The sequence below is a fragment of the Brassica napus genome, chromosome A6, assembly GCF_020379485.1.
Source record: "Brassica napus cultivar Da-Ae chromosome A6, Da-Ae, whole genome shotgun sequence".
Lineage (NCBI taxonomy): Eukaryota > Viridiplantae > Streptophyta > Magnoliopsida > Brassicales > Brassicaceae > Brassica > Brassica napus.
The window spans coordinates 21376122-21400819 of record NC_063439.1 but is presented as its reverse complement, the minus strand read 5'-3'; the positions used below and the strand labels follow the sequence as shown (position 1 = coordinate 21400819).

Genomic DNA, 24698 nt, shown 5'->3' with positions numbered 1-24698 from the left:
ATTCATCAGCGTCCTCATCAGCCAATAAGCAACATGAAAATACAAAAGAATTTGCTAGTTGATATACGATTTGGAACAAGGATTACACCAGAGATAACATTCTTCTCCGAGTTGAAGACGCGTCATTCGCATTTTTTTGCTTTATGTTTCTTTGTTTTTGCTTAATGTTTGCTTTGTTTTTTGCTTAATTAAATACGTTGATGTTAGGGAAAATCGCATTTTAAACCATGAAGGTGTAAAAATGTAGCTTTTTAAACCTTGGTATTCAAAAACTTACACTTCAAACCCTCAAACCAATAATATTAGCACATTAAACCTTGAAACTAACTTACTTCTTTACCAAACAAAAATGTGACTGTTATTGTTCATCCATAAAAAGGTATGAGGTATCAGTTTTTTAATTAATAAATAAAAAAGAGATAAAACTTAAAAAAAATTAAAAATAAAAATAAATGAATAAAATTTTAAATTTAGAAATAGATTAAAATAAATTTAAAATAAAATTAAATGAATAAAAATCTAAATTTCTTAATAAAATTTAATGAATTTTTCTTTTAAAAAAATTAAATAAATTTAAAAACTAAAAAATTAATAAACTAAAAGTTAATTATAAACTAAAATTTAATTATAATTTCGAAAAAGTAAAAATTCAAAAATAAAGAATAAGTAAAAAATTCCAAAATATTTTTTTCTATGCAGTGATTTCCAATATGTTAATAGTAACTATTTTTGAAATATAACCCTTGGTGTTGGTGGATTTTGACATATCATCGTTCAAACTCATCACCATCAAAGATGATATATCAGAAATTACCACCAACGAACCAAAAATACGGTGAGGAACTATAAATATATCGGGAAACTGTGAGATATGAAATCACCACCAAAGTGCTACCTTCTTACATTTTCGTGGTTTCTAGTGACATTTGTTGAATTATTTACTTATTTTGAATTTTTTGATATTTAATTATTTTGAATTTATTATTAAGATTTAATTAATTTATTAATTTATTGAATTTATTTTAGAATATACTTATTTTTTATTTTTTAAATTTATTTTAATTTTAACTTTAACTTTTATTTATTTATTTTTGATTTTAAATTAATTTATTAATAAATTAAAAATTTTATTCATTTATTTTTGAAGTTTGATTTTTTGAAGTTTTGTTTCTTGAGTTTTTTTTTGCATTTATTTCCGATTTTAAATTAACTTTAATTTTTCTTATTTAAATTTTTTTTTATTCATTAATTAAAAAGACAATTGACACCTTTTAGCTTTTCACATACATCTTTTTAGACACGGATGAACAATACCAATCACATGTTTGCTTGATAAAGAAATAAGTTAGTTTCAAAGTTTAATGTGCTAATATAATTGGTTTTAAAGTATAAGTTTTTAAACACTAAAGTTCAAAGTGCTATATTTTTACACTTTTTTAGTTTAAAATGAGATTTTCCCATTGATGTTATTGTTGTGACTAAAGTGCCAGTGAGGTGGAATAAAAAAAAAATTCGTTGAAGGTCTAATGTATTTTATGTAGCACATGATATAAGTCGTCGATTGGACCACTTACCTTGACTTTGTAATAACTTATTTGTTCATAAAAGACTAGGAAATATTGTGGCAACAAAAGAATGATAAGAAATGACAGTTGTGACTTGTAAAATGGTTAAATAAATCTGAAGTCCCATGCTTAGCGAAGGCAAAAGATACTCTAGCTTCTTTAATAAATCATCCTCTAGCAATATCTAACCAGGTCAAAACCGACCTGGCGGTCAAATTCTATTTCATTTTATATCATTATTTCCGATTATAACGGTTTAAAATTAACAGTTTAACAAAGAATCTTCATTGCTAAAATTTCTAAACTAGATTTCTAAATTCATCAATATATTTTGAGAAATTTCTTAGGATAATTTTTCTTTCCGAAAGAGTCTCCAACAAAAAAAAGATGACCAAAAAAGTTTTATTAAAAGATAAATATGTATATATATTTTTAGGGTTAACTAACATATACTTACCGTTTAGAGTTATGAGTGGAGTTTTGAAAGTGAAATTTAAAAATAAAAAAAAATAAAAAATAAAAGCTGAAAATTTCAAATAAAAATTTTAAAAATAATTTCAAAAAATATTTTCAAATTTCAAAAAGAAAATTTGAAGAAAAAAATTGAAAAAAGATTTAAAAAATTATTAAAAATTTCGGATTTGAAATATGTAATTCCAAACTATAATTTTTATTATTATTTATTATATTTATATGTCTATAAAGCAAGGGATAGAAAATTCTTTTGGTCTTCTTCTTGAATGCTCTTTTAATGACAAACACCTAAAAATGAGTTATTTGAGATAATTGTCCAATTATATTTTAATAAAATTAAATTATTTAGTTTCTTTTTAAGATTTCAATTTTTTTTGTTCTTTTTATTATTAATATCCTTAGTATTGGGCATCCATGGAAATTATTCTAAAATTTTCCTGACTAAAAGCAAATAAAAGGAAACAGACTGTGTTTCAAAAAAAAAGAAGGAAACAGACTAAAACGCAACTTGAGAAAACAATGGTTTATAAAAGAAAACAGGTTATCTATTATATAAGTTAGTTAATATTTTAAACCATGTTGATTTGTAAATTGGAGAAAACAAACAATGTTGAAAGGGAAACTACAAAATAAAAATAACGTAGTTGGATCATGAAGTAACTGTTTAAACACATTCCTGAGAATCTTGGAATAAACTTTAACAAAAAAGAAAACTGTTTAAACAGATTCCTGAGAAATTGCAACACCAGGTTTTCGAGTAATTGACGCTTACGAAAGGACAAGTTTTCAGCAATGTGTTAGCTTGAACACGTTGTTCAGTAATTACAGCTAGATTTTGTCATCAGGTTTGTGTTTTCTTGTAGATGGAAGCTTATTTATACATCATCCATTACAAAAAGCAAGCGAAATGTTTTATTATGAATATCCTTCGCCGACCAGTTTGTCTTACAAGTCAGAAGACGCTAATTGCAATTTTCTTTTTATTTTTTAAGAATTTTAAATTTATTCACTTCAAAAATACAAGATATGATGATTAATAGATTACTGCTATGATCCAATATTCATTACTATATGAAGGTTTGTGGTCTGCAATTTTGAATACTCTCCAAATTTCGTTTATTATCATTGTGAAGTTTGTAATGGTAACTATCTAGAACATGCACGTATATGGTCGCTTATGATATTATAAAAGCACGTTCATCATATCTGGAAGGGATAACCAAAATAGGATTTCTTAGCCGAGAAAAAAAGAAGCAGAAAAGAGTCAAAGACTAACCATAGTTCGAACGTGAAAGAACATCGTTTCATGTGAATCCACGTTTGTCATACACGCGCTTCCTTGTATTGTAGTGTACATCAAAGTCAGAACGTTATAATAATTTTATACAACGAAAAAAACGGTTAGCCCACGTGGACGTGCCACCCTAGTGAAACCTTATATATCCCTCACTGATCGACCACTAATCCATATCTCTTAAATTCATTACATTTATTTTTCCTCATTCAATTTCTTTTTCTTATAAACAAATAAGATCAACTACTTTGATCTTGTAATCAAGAAAACAACAACAACAAAAAATCAAAGGGTTTTTGTGGTGGAAGATTTTTTTTCGTTTTTATAAAAATGAGGCAGTGTATGAAATTTTTCCCACTATTGGCCCTCTTAGTCGTAAGCTTAACCGGAACGGCTACGGTAAAGGCTGCGACGGGATTGAACCCTCCGGTGAAGCTGGTTTGGCATTATTACAAAGTTACCAACACTTGTGATGATGCAGAGGCTTATATTAGACACCAAGTCGAAAAGTTTTATAAGAATGACACAAGCATTGCTCCCAAGCTTCTTCGTCTTCTTTACTCGGATTGTATGGTTAATGTAAGTAAAAACGTCGTCCTTTACTTTTGACTAGCTAGCTATAACATCAAGAATTACCTACATTTTTTATGACCTATGGGCTATGGTGTTAAATCTATGTAAAATATTAAATATGTATGTAGGGATGTGATGCTTCGGTACTTTTACAAGGACCAAACTCAGAGAGGACAGCTCCACAAAATCGAGGACTTGGAGGTTTTGTGATAATCGATAAAATAAAACAAGTTCTTGAATCACGTTGTCCTGGTGTTGTTTCTTGCGCTGATATACTCAATCTTGCCACTAGAGATGCTGTTCACATGGTACATATATAAGATATACTTGCATGTTATCTTAAAGTGTTCATGTTCTGTGAGAGTGTCGATCTATTATTGTGGATTTTGTAATTAGTTTAACTGATTATCTTGTTTTGATTGGATAAAATGATGATTAGGCCGGAGCACCATCTTATCCTGTGTTCACGGGGAGAAGGGACGGTGGGGCACTAACTGCAGACGCTGTGGATCTACCGTCACCGTCTATCTCAGTCGAGGAGTCACTGTCATACTTCAATTCCAAAGGTCTTGACGTTTTGGACATGACTACTCTTCTAGGTAATTTACCCTATCTTCTTCTCTTTTTTTTTTTCCATTAGACCCAAGGAACTTTTCATCAGTTCTTCAAGGGAAACGTAATCGCAGAGTTATGTTATATTATAAGACCTCATCGGGTTTATCTTTACGTTTGCGATTAGGTTAGGTTTATATATAATGTATAATATTTATTCAAATGAATCAACGATCATAAGCATCTCAAGTAATTTTGTTTTGTTAATTTTAAACGTAACGCCACTCTTCTTTTACCTTTGCAATTTACAAATATATCGTGAAAATTTAAATATATTTTAAATTCATAAAATGTGTATTAATTTGTCTAATTCTCATTCCATGCAAAACCAAACCACTATATATTTTTATATAAGAAAGTGGAGCTAAATATATAAGATTCGCTAAATGTATGAATTTCAACGGTCTCTGATTTTATAATTGATAATGGTCACAGGAGCACATTCGATGGGGAAGACACATTGCAGCCACATAGTGAACAGGTTATACAACTTCAAGAACACTGGAAAACCAGACCCGACCATGAACACAACATTGGTGTCACAACTTCAATACCTTTGTCCTCCAAGAACACAAAAGGGCCAAACCGATCCACTCGTTTACCTAAATCCAGACTCAGGCTCGAGCAACAGATTCAGCAGCTCATACTACTCTCGTGTCCTGTCTCATAACGCTGTCTTGGGCGTGGACCAACAGTTGCTCTACAACGAGGACTCGAAGGAGATCACTCAAGAGTTCGCTGCAGGTTTTGAAGATTTCAGAAAATCTTTTGCTTTGGCAATGTCGAGGATGGGATCTATCAATGTGTTGACCGGCAAAGCTGGAGAGATTCGCCGAGATTGCAGAGTTACCAACGCCAACTACGGTGCTTAATTTATATAAATATGATATCTTATTTTATGTGTGTATGTGATTGTTGTACTGTAACCTAAATATTTATGTTGTTTTGATAAAAGCTTTAATCAATAAGGACGATATGGAGAACAAATAACAGAGATCCAGTTATTTAATTGATCTATTGTAATAGTTATAGAACTAAACTTCTATGAAAGAAAGAAATATTTTATTTTCTCTACCCAAAATGGTGTTAATATATGAACTACAATTTGATTATTTTTGTTATGAATGTACAGACACTAATCTATAGTTGTACTAATATGACAGCGTTCTTGTTTTCTAAGTCTATTTCTTTTTGTCACAGAAATCTATACTATTAAAGCAGGATCCTATATATTGTCATAATTACCTTAGCATACCCTTTCTTTTACTAACAGTACATGTTTTATTAAGGACAATCAAATAATATTAATAACACATCTATATTGGGTCATTATTTTTGGATCCATCCCACATCAAATCTCTCTTGGGCCATTTGGGCCTATTAAAAAATCAGATTCAATTTTCACCTTTTTTTTTTCCTTTGGGCCATTGAGTCCAAGTTCAAATAATTTGTTTTCAACTATTCTTAATTATTATTTTTTTTCTTTTCTTAATATAATTTAAGCATTCATAAAAATAATTGAATTTTTTTATTGAAAAGTATAAATCTTTATTAAAAGTATATAATTTTTTTAATTAAAATATTAACCACATAATAAAATTAATTTATCAGAGTTATACCAACTTAATTCATTAAAAAATAAAGTTTAATTTTTTAAACATAAATAGTCATTTAAAATGAAATACAATAAATAAAGATAAAATTTTTAAGTCTTTTATAAAATAAAGCACAAATATATGAAAATGTGACATGTACTAAATATTTGTTAATTGAAAAAAAACAAAAATAAACCCGCGCTTTGAAAGCGCGGATCAAAATCTAGTACTTAAGTTAAAACTCAATCAGGCCCAAGGTCCATTACAATAAGTTTTTTGAGCACTCTTTAGGCCAAGGCATCAGCCTTTTCGTTGTTCTTAAGAAGAATATGAAAAAAGAAGACAAAACACAAAACTTGAAGAAAGTTCATGGACATCTTGATGATTCCCACGATTTCCTTAATAGTCTAACCGGTAACCATCACATAAACATTGGAAACGGATATGAAATAAACAGAAAGGAATAAAATTATAGGAAAAATAAGAGATAATGATTCCTTATCATATTTAGTGAGGAACAAATTTGTTTTATATTTCTCTACAATAAAAAGAACAAGTAAGATTGATCAAAAAAAAAAAAAAGAACAAGCAAGAAAGAAAAGGAAAAATTATTCTTTATGAATGGTAAAATTTCTTAGGAATATTAAGTAATGCATTGTTCCACTTCACAAATCATATCTATATTTGTGGATTCAAAGACAGAAGTGAGTAATAATTTAAGATTTTTTAGAGATCCGATTTTTTCACCGAATTTCGTCAATTCGCCACGCTTGAAGACCGGTCGGATACAGCTTTTCCCGCAAATTAGGTGGCGCATTTTAGAAAAGGGATCTAATCTAAATTTTGGAAATCCATATTTAAGAATCCAAATTGATTAGAAAATTAATTTTAAAACACACTCACTAAACTCTCAGTATCTATACTATACTAAAAGCAAGATAACAAGCCCTCTAAGCTATGCCACATCAGATGGAAAATTCAACCAATGAAAGAATAGAATGCTGCCATGTCGTAATATCTTTGTTGACTGAAAAGAGGATACTTGGCCTTCCGTGTGGTCTTCATAAAATAAATCATGGCCCAGGTCAAGCCCAACTTCCCAAAACCTCATCTCATCGATCAATCCGTCTCTTCCAGTTCGTCTTCAACGTCTCTGTTACTTTCACCCACTCCGGATCAACCAATTAGATCCCTCAAATCAGCCATGTCATTTAGGTGAGCTAAACATTTTCAGTTTGATTGCTGAAACGATTCCTCTTTTTTACTCTACAAAACATATTTTAAATAAATCTCTTATTTTTCTTGGCCAAACAATGATTATATTAATCAGAACTTATTCCTTTCTGGGAATAATTTTGCAGAGACGAACTGCCTTCCAAACAAACGTAATAATTCAGCTTCTCCTTTCTACCCAACCTAGCTATATGAACTGATGGTGAGTCTGTTTTCATTTTTATAGTCGTACGTCTAAGCTACTTTGAACTATAAATTTTATTGCATCATGATTGGTGAAGAGGAAGAGAAGTTAGATCCTGGTCATCGTCATTTTCAGGATGATTATCCAGCCGGATTCAACATGCAACCAGTGCTCAAAACTGGCCTCAAGCGTCTATTTGATCATCGGCCGTTTACTAATGTAGTTGTTCAATTTCTGAGAAACCTTTCCTCGATGCGATGGATCGGAGTACGAGCCAATTTTCGTTTGTTTAGCGAAGATTGTTCAGAACTTCGTAGAGGAGAACACCCGGATAGGCAAACCAAATATGGCCGCTACCGCTGCAGTTGGTTCATCTCAAATATGATTTTCGACACTGGTACTCCCTGTGATGCATCCGATCATACCTTTTACTCTAGCCTCTTGCTCTCTTTCTCTCTCTCTCTCTCTCTCTCTCTCTCTCTCTCTCTCTCTCTCTCTCTCTCTCTCTCTCTCTCTCTCTCTCTCTCTCTCTCTCTCTCTCTCTCTCTCTCTCTCTCTTGAGTAGTATATTATCCAAATTGTAATCTCTATCTTATCAGATTTTGATTCCATGCGCGAGCATCACCGAGAGGAACATCGTAGCCGACGCGTCTAAGATTGTAGAGAAGAACAGATCAGTGAAATGAAAAGAGGATATGAGGAATATCATTAAAGAGTGACTCTTATCTCTAAACTATGATTCTTAAGTCTGCAAGTTGTAATGGGAAAAGTCTCCTTCTTTCCAAGCTGGTAACATTTCTTTTCTCAAACCTACTCTTCACCAAATCTATGTGACTGATGAACTAGCACTTGCTAATTTCAGATGAATGAGTACAAGTTTGTTTGACTTAATGTATCTTTCGAGTAGAATTGTGCTTTAGAGTCATGTGTATGCTTCACATTTGTTTCCCTCTTGAAATATTTTCATAGAGTAGTTTTTTTATTGCGAAAACTCATTTGTGTTAAAGAATTGTACATGTCTATTGGGTTTTAGGTAAGTGACAAGTTATTATAGGGATATATCACACTCTCTTTGTGCATGATTGTCTTTCTTTGGTTTAGAGATACAATACTACCACTGGCTGTTTTCATCCAGCTGTCTTACCTTTGGAGTTTTTTCTTTATATGTTGGAGTTAGCATACTCTATCTCGGTTCCATGGAAATTCTATTAATGTAAGTTGTGCCTATCATGTGTGAATTAAAATCTCTGTTTGTATTTTAAGTTTGAGCTAACAGTTGTCTGCTCCATAAGTTTTTAATAGGTGTGTATCCTAAATAATTTTCACTGTGTCCAAAAGCTTCCAGAACATGTTGTTGTTTCTCTCATTTGCAGGGATCAATTCCTTATATCATGTTTTTGAACATTACTGTGAACGATTAGTTTGACCTACTTCCATTAACTTCTTAGCAATCATGAATATGTTAGTATCCCCTGTTGTAGATATGGGCTTCCACTGAAGGTGAAAACTTGGGAGTGACATACACTTAAATGTTATCCTCTCATTGGGTTTTATATATATGCATAATGTAACTAATGAGTTTTCACCAGCTAATTGGATATAGGGTGCTGGCTCTCTGTTGCGTGCATGATGCAGAAGCCAAGCTGGTCCTGCTATGTTCCTGCTACGTTCCTGCTACGAAAACTGATAAACCATTCAGTACCTCACCTGGTTGGGAGGCAAAGAATCTGCGAAGCTGATAGAAAAGGAATTAACAAGAGTGTAAAACCAAGCTAATAAACTTAATTTACACAGTCATGACATCATTGTTTACAGTTATGTTCGTGTACTCATTGTTTTTTCTTTTATATTCATTTCTTTTTAGTAATTAAAACAATTAAGATAGACAGACCAGATCTTAACTAAAGGTATTGTTATACTGGTTTTAGATGACTCTAGCTTTCTACCTTTCCATTTGGTTGAGTGTTTTGTTCTGAGAACAACGACATTTGTTCTGAAGTTTTAATCATCACTTATTAAACCATTTACTGGATATTGTGTGAAAAGCAGGGAACAAGTTTACAGTTTACTACTTCAAAGGCTCACGTTAATAGTTTATAGGATTGGCCTAGATAGTAAAGTTTTTTTTTTTTTTTGGGATACCATGATAACTGCTTTAAGCATCATGGCCAACATATGTAAAATCATAACTAATTTAGTGGAACATATCCTTCAATATACAGTAAATCCATTCGGTTATCAATCAACATGAGAAAGAAAAACCATAAGTAGCTCAAAATATTTATGTTTGTTTTTGTTGCACCGTTCAGACTTTGTCTTAATTTCCTAAATAAATATTTCTTTTATATTGACGAATAAGTGGAACTAAAAGTTATTTTTACCAGAATATGATTCATAAGAAAAAAAAATTAATAGAGGATTTGTCAACGCAAATAAAATAATAAAAAATCATTAAGACAAATTCCAGTTGAACTTAGATTTGATGATGTAGTAGCAAATTTTAATACAATAATAAGTAAACAAACATTGTTCATTAAGTGATATTAATTAAAAAAAATCATTTTAGAAGAATAACTTTGTGTACTATATAGTAACACTTGAGACAATCTACAATAGTTTTTGATTAATGTTAGTGTTTCAGGATATAATTTTGGCACATTAGTTTTATGTACTTCATATCTAATTGTTATTATCATGTGTAAGGTTATTTTTCACACCAACATTAAAAATATGTTAGTTTCTCAGGACTTTTTATTAAAAGATATGTGGATGTGGATTATTAACTATACAATTAACAAACACAATAACTTATATAAATAGCAATTAAATAATATATATTGTTTTTAATTTATACATTAAATATATTAATTTAATAACTACATAAATTTATTTGGTAAAACATAACTTTAATTTTAGTAAGGTAGGTTTTTAAAATACATGCTAAAAAAATAATCTAAAACATATGTAAGAAAAGAACACAATAAGAAAAAACACATAATATAAAAATAATCATATATAAATACATTACAATTCAGAACTGTATTAAAATAAAATATAAATATAATTCGCATGTAGCAAAAACGATGCCAAGGTTTCAAGTAGTGTATTCAACATCTATTTCGCTTTCCATCGTCTCATTTATATATAAAACATTTTGGCATATCAAATAACTATACGCAATGTTATTTTACCAAAACAAAATTTATATAACTATTTAGCGATGTTGATTCCTTTTTACAAAAAAAAAAACTATTTAGCGATGTCAAAAACTAAAAAAAAATAACTATTTAACAGAAAGGTTAGTTATCATCTTAAAATCAGTCAATATTTTATTTCGGGTAAGTTAATAAAAGTTATTTGAAGCTTCAAGAAAAATAGTATGAAACAACTTTATACGTATATGTTTGCCAACAAAAAAAATATTTATAATAGATTTCAATTTGCCATTTCAGCAAGTTTATTTTTAGAATTTAAAAAATTATTACATGAATCTATACAGGGCCGTGCCTGACTTTTTTGGGCCCCCAAGCACAAAATATATTTTTGGCCCTTTAATTATTTATTATGAAAAAACATTAAAAATTATGGAGCAAAGAATCGAACCCCCAATCCTTTGTAGGAAAAAATTGAACATAGGCCAGTAGAACTAACTAGATTTTGTTAAAAAAATTGGCCCTTAAAATACTTATACATATCAAGGCCCCAAGCATGTGCTTGATCAGCCTATAGTCAGGCACGGCCCTGAATCTATATATAAAATATTTTGTAAATGTGGATACATTTGCTTAACTAAACGAAACAAAACAAAACTAAATTCATAAATATCCAAATAAATCATATATTTCTAGAACCAAAAAAAAAACTGAGCCGAAACCAAAACCAGAACTAAAATACAAACCAAATATTTATATACTTACAAATATTAAATATATTTAATTTATAAAACCATATATTAAAAATACTATTTACCAACCGAATTACCCGAATACTTTTATCCTAAAATTTTAAAATTATACGAAATTGAACGAGAACCAAATAGTAAATCAATTTTTAATAATCAATTTATTTATTAATAACCAAATAAAATAAAATTTCTATTTATTAAACAAATTATCCAATTATTTGTCCATTCAAAACTTCAAAATGATAACTAATCTAAATAAAACATTTCAGACAAAAAATTGTTTAAAATCAATAAAAAACAAAAAAAATATTTCTACAAACAGAAACCGCGCGTAGCGCGGTTCAAAAATCTAGTCTCCTTAAAGGTTAGTCAAATAGGAATTTAGGAGCAAAAGAAAGGTCCTTAAACATTAGGTAATTTACAGCTTTTTTTTTTTTTTTTTTTTTTTGAACACCTAGGTAATTTACAGCTTATGCATGTAAATAAACCATAACCAGATCTAAAACGCAGCGTTTCAAAGGATAACCTTTAGTGAATGGGTGTTAACACTCAATCTCGAGTAATAACCAATGATCACCTGACACGTCATCACCAGTTAGCAAAATCCGAAAGAGCGAGAGATAAATCTATGGCATTCCTTCTCTTCCCCTCGAGAGGCCTCAGCTTCCTTCCCTGAAGATTAAAAAGACTCCGTCATGGCCGTCCGTCTCTTCTCCTCGACGGCGCTCCTCCGTAAATTCGATTTTGTTCTATCAATACTCTCATGTAAAGGAACTTGCTTTGGTTTCAATGTTGAATCTTGTGTTTGGCTTCTTGCAGAGTATCGTCATGTACCCAACACAGAGGACGAAGGAAGCTGCTTCGCTCCTCGGCGAACTTTTCATTCTCACCTGCTCAACCCTATTGCTCCTAGGTACTCTGGATCCCTTCCTTTCTTTGCCAGTTACTGTCTTCAATCAAAGTTGAGATTTTTAATATTGTTTTTCATTACCAGTTACTCTGTTCAAACAAAGTTGAGATTTTTAATCTTTTTTTTCATTACCAATTATTCTGTTCATACAAAAGTTTTAGACTTTTTATATATATATATATATTTTTCCATTACCAGTTACTGTGTTCATACAAAAGTTTTAGACTTTTTATATATATATTTTTCCATTACCAGTTACTGTGTTCAAACAAAATTGAGAATCGCTAGTTCAGTTTTGTAATATGTATTGTATTTTTTATTCAATTATCATTTGTACCGTTTTTGTTATATATGAATCCTCGTTTATCGGACTTGTGTGTGCATATATTACCAGGAGTGGACTTCTCAAGTGTAACAATGACTATTTCACTAGAAAATGTGTACGGAAGAGTAGGACTCAAGCCATTGCAGAGTATTTAGGTTCAGCTTCGGATCCAAAGAAACCAAGCTATCATCCTTCTGAAGAAATCAGAGCGTATTTGCCAGAGAATCCTGGAGATTCCAGGCTTCCACCTGCAGAAACCGCTAGAACCATCATTGAGGTATTACATGACATCTTTCAATCATCCAAACAAAGATACACTCTTTGTTAGGACCCTTTAACAATACTTTATTGATACAGACCTTGTGACAATTTTGCGTAGTGTGTCTTGTTTTCAGGTGAACAAAAAGGGAACTCTGATGCTTTCAGGTTTGCTTGGTATTGGACTTCATGAGAACATTCTCTGGCCTGATATTCCTTATGTAACGGATCAGCATGGAAGTAAGCAAACCTTTCTTCTTCTTCTTATTTATTACTGTCAAGCATTTAGGAATTGAGTTATGTGACCCTTATGAAATGCAGATATATACTTTCAAGTTAAGGAAAACGAGGACATAATGCAGACCGTTGTTACCTCTGATAATAACTATGTGGTATGTTGTTTTCTTTCTTTCTTTTTTTTTCCCTGGAGTGGATACTCATGCATGGAGATAAGAGGTGTGATAAGTTCCACGTTATGCAATTTGCAGCAAGTGATAGTAGGTTTTGATACGATGGAGATGATCAAGGACATGGAGCTGAGTACTCCCTCTGGTATTGGTTTTGAGATTGAAGAAATGGAAGATGGTATAACTGAAGTAGACGATGAAAACAAGACGGATGAAGACAAAGATGATGAGGTTTTGTATTATTTTATTTCATCTTTTATCTCTAGAAGAAGACTTACTGTGACGGTGACTTCAGGAATGGGTTGCTGTTCTAGAAGAAGGAGATGAAGACGATGATTATGTTTCAGACTCTGATGAATCACTTGGAGACTGGGCAAACTTGGAAACGATGCGAACTTGCCATCCTATGTATTTTGCCAGGAGGATAGCCGAGGTTGCGTCAAAGGATCCTTTAAACTGGATGGAGCAGCCATCAGCTGGCCTGGCTATCCAGGGGCTATTGAGCCGTGTCTTTGTGAAAGATCACTCAGACATCTCTGCTCCCAAGTCTACAAGTACTGACCATAACAATGAGGGAGAAAAATCAGAAGACATTGATGAAACTGACAAGATATTGCAGCTTGAGAATTCGAGAAATGCTGTATCTTATTACAAGCTGGAGATGAATAAAATCCAGCTCATCACAGCACAGGGGCGTCAGGTTTGTTGATAAAAGACTCTCCACTCCTTCCTCCTTGTCTCAGTTCTTCTCTAGGCTCAAGCTTTTGCTTGGTTGTGTATTTTTGATTTTGAACAGACTGAAGTGGAAGTGGGAGATGTCAGAAAAGCACAGCCTGATGCTATTGCTCTCGCATCAGATGGTATTGTGAGACGTCTAGAGGAAGATGGCGATAATAAACTAACTGAAGCGCTCAAATCTCTATGTTGGAGACATAAAGGGATTGAAGCAGAGGTAACAAGATACTTGAATTATCAACAAGTTGTTTATAAGGTCTAATATGTTGCCTTGATCAATATTATGTTTGGCAATGTAGGAAGTGAAGCTCATCGGTATAGATTCACTTGGTTTCGACCTCAGGCTTTGCTCGGGAATGGAAATTGAGACATTACGTTTTGCATTCTTGACAAGGGTAAGTCTTAAAACGCTGTTTAGTGATCATTATGGTAACATAAAGATTATACTCACAAGATTAGGCATGTGTGTTGACATAACAATTTCACTAAGATTAATGTGTCCTGTGAAATATGTATTTGCAGGCAACATCAGTGCACAGTGCTGAGGGACAATTGAGAGAATTATTATTCGCTTCCACACCTCATAAGCCGCAGAAACCAAAGCAAACGAGTCCAAAGGAATCTTGGTGATGTTAGTAAAAAAGTCTAAAGAAAACAAATTCAAACGCAATATTTGCATATCGACAGATCTTTTCCTCACGAGTCAAAACATGAAGTAACTACTGTCAACGATAAAGGACCGGTGCTTTTCACTGTTACCTTTGTTGGAGATTGGCAGATGAAGTCTGAATCTCCTGTTGTTTGACGTTTTTCAATTCATTCTTGATGATGTAACTTTGTTTGTGGTTCAAATCTGTGATTCGTTATACTTGGTATCAGTGTTCTAAAATGCAGTTTACGCATCTAATTAGATGGTGCGTATGCATTATACGATAATCAATCAAATGTACTGGTTTCATGTTTTTTTTTTTGAAAAATTGTTAAATTTATTCATCAAAAAAACTTTTATTACATCATGTGTGAACCTCTATATCCAAATCCATAATTTCTATAAACTCCCTTACTATAAATTGTTTAACCTCGAGTACTAAACCAGAATTGAAGTCCCTTTTCTCATCCCTTCACACGCTTTGTTCTCAAGATACTCAGTTTGTTCCTAACACCCTTCTCTACCATCTTCATAACAGCAGTAATAGGTAATGCCTTCTCATTATGCCTTATCTTGTTCCTCTCTCTCCATATAGCATGTATAGCTGCTTGAAAAGCATAGCGCAAGCAATATCTCTTCTTCCCTTCCATACGCTCATCCGATATAATGAACACAATATCTTGCCAGACATTAGAATGGTTACTTAGCAAGATACCCTTAGTAAGATGTTCCCAAACCGAAGCAGAAAAGACACACTCGAAGAATAAATGGTTTCTTGACTCCGGTTCCCTTTTGCAAAGAACACAAGTTTCATCAACTCGATGATCCCACTTGGATATTCGATCCATAGTCGACAGTCTATCTCTAGCAGCTAGCCAGGCCACAAAAGCGAACTTTGGAGAACCAGATCCCCCTGGACCATTCACATCTCTCCTCATTTGTTCTCAGTAATGACCAAGTTTCATATGTGGAGAATCTTTGCTTGTACGCTGACCCTCGTCTCCAAACATTTGTATCTTCTACTTCAGCTCTCATCTTTCCTTTTACAATCACTAACTCTGCCTCAATAGCATTAAGTACTCGTTTCATGTTATACGGTGTTTTTATGTGGATTTATATAGTTGAGACATAATAACGGTTTAAATACATGTTAAAATTGAATATTAAGTAGTATTATTATATATTTTCTTAATGTTATTTATTTATAGTACTTTGTTACTTATTTTATATATTTATATGATTATATCTAGTAGATTGATTATTTACAAAAGAATTTTAAATTCATTTTTATATTTTATGTAAAAACATATTGTCGATGCTCCGTTTAAATGCCGCGATACGGTTCGTGTGTCGATAATAATGGCTAACGCGTTTTAGAACATGCTACACGTCAAGCCAAAATAATGTCAACACATTAACTGAACTGAAATTAAAGAGAAAGTCAAACACGTTTTAAGTTTAGGCTTATAGAAGCTCCACATGATCCTCATCATATCAAGTCAGAGAAGAAAGAAAAATGGAGAAATGGTCGGAGTTGCCGCCAGAGATCCTCCACTCCATCTCCCTGAGAATCGACAACTCCTTTGATCTGATCCACTTCCGGTCAGTATGTTCCTCTTGGCGATCCTCTAGCATCTTATTTCGACCGAAGACATCACTTAGATGTCCTCTTCTCGTGTACTCTTCTGGTTATGGTGATGATCGTTATATCTTGAGCAGAAGTGTTTACCTTCTCAAGTCTTCTGATCTCAACGGTCCTCGATATTGGTAAAAACATTTCTTTTTTGAACTTCGTTCTTGAATCTTTGATGATACTTAGATAAGTTTTTCTAATCCTGACAGGTTGTTTAAGCTACAAGAGAAAGAGAATGGAGACATAGTTCTACATAGTTTTGTGACAACCCGCCCCCTGGGAACTACCTGTCCCGTGGGCCCCAGGCTCACAGCGCTGCAGCGCACCGACCCCAACCCCTCTATTATGAGTTCTCACTAACTCCATAATTAGGTTGTTGGTGGGCCTCGAACCCAGGACCTCACCCTTTAACAGCATTCCCACAGGACAAGCTGTCACCAATTGATCTGCAGATCAAAAGCCCATAAATGAACCGATAACTGAACAATTAGTATATTTCTTAAACCGATAACAAAAGCCCATAAATGAACCAAAATCAAACCAAAAATCAAAAATACAATCTTGACACGAACTAAAATTTATAAAATATCATCAGATCATAAAATTTTAATTTAAAACATAAATTATAAATAAAAAATAATTATGTGCAGCCGCACGGATCAGAATCTAGTTACTCTATAATCATAATTTGTTTTAACGATTGATATCAACTCGAAGGCAGGTGGAAGTATTATCCCTTATATACTAAAGCGCAAGTCGCATAGCGAATCAGATACTGCCATGTGAAAAAAGTTTAGAAAATAATTAAAAAAAATTGACACTTGGCAAAAAATTTAAAAAGAATTTAAAAACAATAATTTTATTTCCTATATTTTTTCAATCCAAATATTCAACTACCTATATTCCTATTTTTTTTCTCAAAAACCCACTCCACGTTAACTTACATATTTTAAAACTGTTTTTTTTGTATAAAACTGTTTTCTTCATCTCTAATATAAATTAAATTATTGTCTTCTCTAAATTGTATCTACGAAATCATCAGAGGTGAGACTCTAAATTTTGACACATGGAGATCAAGGTTAATCTTCTAAATTGTACTCAGGGCTAAGCTTTACATAGAACAAACACTCACTGCATTGGTGCATCGTGTCTACACACTACACCACATCATCAAAAGGAAAAAGTAAGTGTTCCATTGTTATCAATCTTAAGTTTTTCTGCAACAATAATACAAAGTTCACGTTTTACGAAGAATTACGTTTACCGTGCAGCAACAATTACGTTCTTTTACGTCTTTGCTATAAATGGAGAGAACAAATGTGAAAAAGTTCATAAAGAAGCTACACATGAATTTTAGTGTAACCAAAAAACTCTTCTGTAAGTTTATGCTTTTCTATCAATTTCTTAGAATAATTCTTTTCTTATCCTCTAATACATAATCATTTCTGTATTTCTGCTATAGGTTGAAGATGCCACTGGAATATCATGCCAACTCAAAAGAATGGAAAATTAGAGTACTGGTCTCTCGGATGTGTGGGTAAAAAGGTACACACACTATGATTTCTAAAATTAAGTTTCGTATGAAGTTGATGAGTATTTGGGTAAATAGTAGTTTATTTTCTAAAAATAGATTGTAGACTCCTGAAATATTGATATGTTTAGTTGTATAAATATTTTAATTACACAAATTTGTTCTCATGTTAACATTAGGAAAACTTTGGTTGTACTTTAATTCAGTGATTTTAGTTATAGTGATAGATTTTTTGTACTCTTGAAATCCAAAGTCTGCATCAAATATCGAAAACATTGTTTTAACACAGAAGCTATAAACTCTACTTTAAATTTAATTGTGTGACTGGAAATCTAATCGCTATAGGTGAATTTGCGATTTGAAAGCATTATTTGTAACGTTGACAAAAAAAAAAATAGCATTATTTGTAACACAATTGGTGACAGCTTGTCCTGTGGGAATGCTGTTAAAGGGTGAGGTCCTGGGTTCGAGGCCCACCAACAACCTAATTATGGAGTTAGTGAGAACTCATAATAGAGGGGTTGGGGTCGGTGCGCTGCAGCGCTGTGAGTCTGGGGCCCACGGGACAGGTAGTTCCCACGGGGCGGGTTGTCACAAAAAAAGTCGACTTTTTTTGTGACAACCCATCCTCTCACTAGGAACCTAGGTTCACAGCGCTGCAGCGCACCGACCCCAACCCCTCAATTATGAGTTCTCTCTGACTCCATAATTAGGTTGTTGGTGAGACTCGAACCCAGGTCCTCACCCTTTAACAACACTCCTCCAGGATGAGTTGTCACCAATTTGAATTGTAACATCCCGAGTTGTGATATGTGAAAAGGCTTAAGAGAATTGATTTGGCTACCTATATCACCAAAGTTGACTTACCTTTTCCGGAGCACATCATGAAAGAACTCCAGAGTTAAGCGTGCTTGAACTGGAGTAGTGGAAGGATGGGTGACCTATCGGGAAGTGATTCGCGATAGCGTGTGAGTGAGGCCAAAGCACGGGGAAAGGTCGGGTGGTGATTGCAGGGTCAGTAAACAATGATTTCGGGCCTTGGAAAATTAACGACCGGCCGTCAGGTGGGATGGGGCCCACGGGTCGAGAGAGCGGGCGTGGGTGGCCCATTAGCCGTGGACGGATCGGGGCGTTATAAGTGGTATCAGAGCTGGTTAGCTATCTCAGTTCCGACCTGAGAGGCATCTTGAGACCTGTCGGGGGCGCAACGAGGACGTTGCGTTCTTTGAGAGGGGGTGAATTGTAACATCCCGAGTTGTGATATGTGAAAAGGCTTAAGAGAATTGATTTGGCTACCTATATCACCAAAGTTGACTTACCTTTTCCGGAGCACATCATGAAAGAACTCCAGAGTTAAGCGTGCTTGAACTGGAGTAGTGGAAGGATGGGTGACCTATCGGGAAGTGATTCGCGATAGCGTGTGAGTGAGGCCAAAGCACGGGGAAAGGTCGGGTGGTGATTGCAGGGTCAGTAAACAATGATTTCGGGCCTTGGAAAATTAACGACCGGCTGTCAGGTGGGATGGGGCCCACGGGTCGAGAGAGCGGGCGTGGGTGGCCCATTAGCCGTGGACGGATCGGGGCGTTATAAGTGGTATCAGAGCTGGTTAGCTATCTCAGTTCCGACCTGAGAGGCATCTTGAGACCTGTCGGGGGCGCAACGAGGACGTTGCGTTCTTTGAGAGGGGGTGAATTGTAACATCCCGAGTTGTGATATGTGAAAAGGCTTAAGAGAATTGATTTGGCTACCTATATCACCAAAGTTGACTTACCTTTTCCGGAGCACATCATGAAAGAACTCCAGAGTTAAGCGTGCTTGAACTGGAGTAGTGGAAGGATGGGTGACCTATCGGGAAGTGATTCGCGATAGCGTGTGAGTGAGGCCAAAGCACGGGGAAAGGTCGGGTGGTGATTGCAGGGTCAGTAAACAATGATTTCGGGCCTTGGAAAATTAACGACCGTCCGTCAGGTGGGATGGGGCCCACGGGTCGAGAGAGCGGGCGTGGGTGGCCCATTAGCCGTGGACGGATCGGGGCGTTATAAGTTTGTTCCTAAGAAGAAACACCGATGAGGATAGATATTCGTATCCAACTTTTTCATTTGACTTGCTCAGATGTCAAGTCTTTGAGTTAGCTCAAGAACATGTGGCTTGTTACAGCGAATGGTCCGAACCATGCGAGGGGAAAGTGGAAAGACGCATTGGCTTTATGAGTTTAAACGCAGAGAACAACGAGTTTATGGTTCTAGGGCGTCTCCCATTCAAGGGTCCCGCTGTGTATAGGTCAATCGATGGGCGTTGGACTGAGCTCCAGATAACACAACCCGTTTCCTTTGAAGGGATAGTTTCATATAAAAGCAAGTTTTACGCCATAGATCTCACCGGCAGAACAATAGTTGTAGAGCCAACTCTACAATTGCATACGTTTCAGCGGTCTAGACCGTCTTATAAGACAAGGAAACGCTGGGTGAGGAGACTAAAACCTTTTATATCCTTGCTTGGACTTTTAAGTTTTCGTGAGACAAAGTTGCAAACTAAGGTTTTATAGTCCGCACATTTCACTCATGGTCTGTTTTGAAAATTTGAGGGTTATAAACATTTTAGGGTAGATCTTAAAGAAAAAAAATGTATTTCCTAATTTAGGGACCATCAAACCTATGTTTCTAATCCTTTTAAAATTTTGGAGGCATATGCGAATGTTGCATCCGGCTGCAAGGCGTATGATTCCAAGCAAATCAAGCATTGGCTTCGGGGCCGACAAGTTATATTTAATTTAGGGGCCAATTGTTACTGAAGTTCCTCACTAGTTCTGTTGGTAAAGACTAAGAATAGTATAGTTTGGGGTTCCAGTTTGGGGTTCCGGGTTTAAAATGCTTGGGTGTACTTTTTAATATTTTTTTGTGTTTTATTAGATCATGGGCTTTTTCTGTTGGCTTCTGAGCCGGAAATTGTCAGGCCCGGCCCTGTCCGGCTGTGCCGCAGACCGGTCTTGATCATTTTCTTCTATTTTCATATGTTACATGTCTTCAACGCACAGCTTCTAAACTCAGGGGATAAGGTCCTTCTCGTAGAGATGTGCACAGAGAGACGAGCCGATTTTTTCATACCAAATATCCGTGAGAAGAAGATATGGTTCGAAGTTTCAGAGTTAGACGTGGAGAGAAACGACTGGAATCAAGTGGAAGATGTGGATGATCGTGTGCTGTTCTTGGAGCAATATTGCTCCTTCTCGTGCTTGGCTACTGAGATTCAGGGGTTTAGAGCCAACTCTATAATCTTTTCGGACCTGTGGGGCGGAACTAATTTGAATGAACATGAAAGCATTCTCGTGTATGAGTTCAACGAGCAAGGCGTTAGGTCTGTAGAAGACATTCCCGAGTATGTTGAGCTGTTTCCATCTCCCCCTGGTTGGGTTATCTCGAACGCATGATCTTATCACATTCATGAACATGAATATCATTATTTTTTCTTGTATAACAAAAGCTTGTGCTGCTATTTAAGCTTTTGATTTTTTTTTGTTAAACTGTAAATATTATAAATAAAATGTTTAGAGTTACAAAAACCTATTATAGTGGAAAAAAATCTATTATAGTGGCAAAATAAATAAACAAGAACAATACTTAGGTTCACCCCTATGGTGAATGGTTAAATTCACCTCACCATTTATAACCAACCAAAATACTATGTATGATTAATTAATAAAGGTAATAAAATTAAAAAATAAATGATTCAGAAAAACAATACCAATATTAAAACCGTCCGTAAAACCCAAAACTCTAAAAATTAAAATATAAACCCTAAACTTTAAACTCCAAATCATAAACCCTAAACCCCAAATCCTAAACCCTAAACCCAATACCTTAAATCCTAAATTCTAAACCCAAAATCCTAAACCCTAAACTCTAAATCCTAAACCCTAAACCCAAAACTCTAACCCTAAATCCTAAATCCTAAACCCTAAATCCAAAACACAACCCTAAATTAATCCCTAAACTCATTACTTGATCAGGGTTCGGGTTTATGGTTTAGAGTTTTGGGTTTAGGGTTTAGAATTTAAGGTTTAGAGTTTAGGGTTTATGGTTTAGGGTTTTGGGTTTAGAATTAAGAATTTTAGGTTTAGAGTTTAGGATTTAGGGTTTATGGTTTAGAGGTTTGGGTTTTAGGTTTAGAAATTTGGGTTTAGAATTTAAGATTTGAAGTTTAGGATTTGAGGTTTAGGGTTTAGATATTAGATTTTTAGAATTTCGTTAACCCTAAACTCTAAATCCTAAACCCTAAACCCAAAACTCTAACCCTAAATCCTAAATCCTAAACCCTAAACCCAAAACACAACCCTAAATTAATCCCTAAACTCATTACTTGATCAGGGTTCGGGTTTATGGTTTAGAGTTTTGGGTTTAGGGTTTAGAATTTAAGGTTTAGAGTTTAGGGTTTATGGTTTAGGGTTTTGGGTTTAGAATTAAGAATTTTAGGTTTAGAGTTTAGGATTTAGGGTTTATGGTTTAGAGGTTTGGGTTTTAGGTTTAGAAATTTGGGTTTATAATTTAAGATTTGAAGTTTAGGATTTGAGGTTTAGGGTTTAGATATTAAATTTTTAGAATTTCGTTTCGTAGACGGCGTTAACGTTGGTGTTTTGTTTTCAGCAATTTTTTTTAATTTTATTGCCTTTTTAACTAATCCTACGTGGCAATTTGGTTGGTTATAAAAGGTGAGGTGAATTTACCCATTCACCATAGGGGTGAATCCAAGTATTGTTCAATAAACAAGTATACACACAAGTTGATTTGAGTTACACTGTCATCGAATCCAAAATTGCATAAGAGAGTTCTCCTATTGCGTCTCGCACTTATTGTGTTGGGGATGTCCCTGTCGATAATGCTGAGGGTTATCTGCAGTGGGGTGAATCCGGTGAGATGCACTGCTGAGTAGCTAGCTTTTTTGATATATTATTTCATATTGTTATGGACAAAAGATAAGTTATTCCCTTGTAATCAGCAAGGCTTTAGTTCCAACGTTATATATAGAACAAGATATTTGCATCTGCCATCATGTCACATTTCAACACCTAAAACAATATGGTTGTATAAGAAATTATGTGGATCGACTAGATATCTCCTGACATGGCATTGAATTTGACTTTGTAATATTGTATCATGTCTCTATCGGTAATTTGGCATGGACTTGCGATTCACTAATAATTCTTAACTTTCTAAATTTTGTTAATACATTTTGCTTATATCATATATAAATGGTAAACTTATCAACTACAACGTAGAATTCTCCCTATATTTGTTGCTATACTATGGAATAATATGTCATCAGATAAAATTGTGTGCTATCGTATAAAGTAAGCACGTGACAGTCGAAGTTGTACCATAAAATTGATGAACATATATGTGGGCAAGTGGCAACATATTATAAGATAAGAAAAATAGAACGATCATATTCATGAAGTCTTCTTGCACAACTTGAAACTTATATCTAATCTATTAATTTAGAATTCTATTTTTTATCTATTTAAAAAATTGTCATTTAAATTTAGACTTATTCACGGCCTATTAAAAAAAAATAACATTCCTAATTATTTAGTTATACAATATAACTTTCAAATTACATTCAAATTTTTATTGGGTTCTTAACATTGTTATTTAAACCAAACCAAAAATTAAAATAACAAAATTCAAATTCATAAATAACTGAACAATTAGTATATTTCTTAAACCGATAACAAAAGCCCATAAATGAACCAAAATCAAACCAAAAATCAAAAATACAATCTTGACACGAACTAAAATTTATAAAATATCATCAGATCATAAAATTTTAATTTAAAACATAAATTATAAATAAAAAATAATTATGTGCAGCCGCACGGATCAGAATCTAGTTACTCTATAATCATAATTTGTTTTAACGATTGATATCAACTCGAAGGCAGGTGGAAGTATTATCCCTTATATACTAAAGCGCAAGTCGCATAGCGAATCAGATACTGCCATGTGAAAAAAGTTTAGAAAATAATTAAAAAAAATTGACACTTGGCAAAAAATTTAAAAAGAATTTAAAAACAATAATTTTATTTCCTATATTTTTCAATCCAAATATTCAACTACCTATATTCCTATTTTTTTCTCAAAAACCCACTCCACGTTAACTTACATATTTTAAAACTGTTTTTTTTGTATAAAACTGTTTTCTTCATCTCTAATATAAATTAAATTATTGTCTTCTCTAAATTGTATCTACGAAATCATCAGAGGTGAGACTCTAAATTTTGACACATGGAGATCAAGGTTAATCTTCTAAATTGTACTCAGGGCTAAGCTTTACATAGAACAAACACTCACTGCATTGGTGCATCGTGTCTACACACTACACCACATCATCAAAAGGAAAAAGTAAGTGTTCCATTGTTATCAATCTTAAGTTTTTCTGCAACAATAATACAAAGTTCACGTTTTACGAAGAATTACGTTTACCGTGCAGCAACAATTACGTTCTTTTACGTCTTTGCTATAAATGGAGAGAACAAATGTGAAAAAGTTCATAAAGAAGCTACACATGAATTTTAGTGTAACCAAAAAACTCTTCTGTAAGTTTATGCTTTTCTATCAATTTCTTAGAATAATTCTTTTCTTATCCTCTAATACATAATCATTTCTGTATTTCTGCTATAGGTTGAAGATGCCACTGGAATATCATGCCAACTCAAAAGAATGGAAAATTAGAGTACTGGTCTCTCGGATGTGTGGGTAAAAAGGTACACACACTATGATTTCTAAAATTAAGTTTCGTATGAAGTTGATGAGTATTTGGGTA

At 33.6% G+C, this 24698-nt stretch overlaps 5 protein-coding genes and 1 long non-coding RNA gene across 6 annotated transcripts; 5 read left to right on the top strand and 1 right to left on the bottom strand.

Annotated features, from left to right (window-relative positions):
* The first annotated feature begins 1167 nt into the window (after positions 1 to 1167).
* On the top strand, positions 1168 to 5936 carry LOC106352007 (probable peroxidase 61). Its single transcript, XM_013791699.3, has 4 exons — positions 1168 to 3912; positions 4035 to 4214; positions 4346 to 4505; positions 4954 to 5936. Exons 1-4 carry the CDS (start codon positions 3664 to 3666, stop codon positions 5388 to 5390), a joined length of 1026 nt encoding a protein of 341 aa, XP_013647153.1. The 5' UTR covers positions 1168 to 3663; the 3' UTR covers positions 5391 to 5936.
* A 632-nt stretch (positions 5937 to 6568) lies between these two features.
* LOC106454600 lies at positions 6569 to 9462 on the top strand. Its single transcript, XR_007314430.1, has 2 exons — positions 6569 to 7548; positions 7666 to 9462. It is a non-coding gene; the product is annotated as an uncharacterized LOC106454600 (long non-coding RNA).
* Positions 9463 to 12014: 2552 nt separating this feature from the next.
* Positions 12015 to 15032, top strand: LOC106348288 (uncharacterized protein At3g49140). Its single transcript, XM_013788000.3, has 10 exons — positions 12015 to 12166; positions 12254 to 12347; positions 12739 to 12946; positions 13065 to 13167; positions 13249 to 13319; positions 13416 to 13565; positions 13630 to 14034; positions 14131 to 14286; positions 14369 to 14464; positions 14592 to 15032. The coding sequence occupies exons 1-10, from the start codon at positions 12130 to 12132 to the stop codon at positions 14697 to 14699; spliced, it is 1428 nt and encodes a 475-aa protein (XP_013643454.2). The 5' UTR covers positions 12015 to 12129; the 3' UTR covers positions 14700 to 15032.
* A 150-nt stretch (positions 15033 to 15182) lies between these two features.
* Positions 15183 to 15656, bottom strand: LOC125610008. The gene has a single exon (XM_048781650.1). It carries the CDS (start codon positions 15654 to 15656, stop codon positions 15183 to 15185), a length of 474 nt encoding a protein of 157 aa, XP_048637607.1.
* Positions 15657 to 16213: 557 nt separating this feature from the next.
* LOC125610007 (putative F-box/kelch-repeat protein At5g24040) lies at positions 16214 to 16711 on the top strand. The gene is made up of 2 exons (XM_048781648.1): positions 16214 to 16485; positions 16561 to 16711. Exons 1-2 carry the CDS (start codon positions 16235 to 16237, stop codon positions 16709 to 16711), a joined length of 402 nt encoding a protein of 133 aa, XP_048637605.1. The 5' UTR covers positions 16214 to 16234.
* Positions 16712 to 19932: 3221 nt separating this feature from the next.
* Positions 19933 to 21445, top strand: LOC125575284 (putative F-box/kelch-repeat protein At5g24040). The gene is made up of 2 exons (XM_048735091.1): positions 19933 to 20346; positions 20917 to 21445. Exons 1-2 carry the CDS (start codon positions 20089 to 20091, stop codon positions 21307 to 21309), a joined length of 651 nt encoding a protein of 216 aa, XP_048591048.1. The 5' UTR covers positions 19933 to 20088; the 3' UTR covers positions 21310 to 21445.
* Positions 21446 to 24698: the final 3253 nt, after the last annotated feature.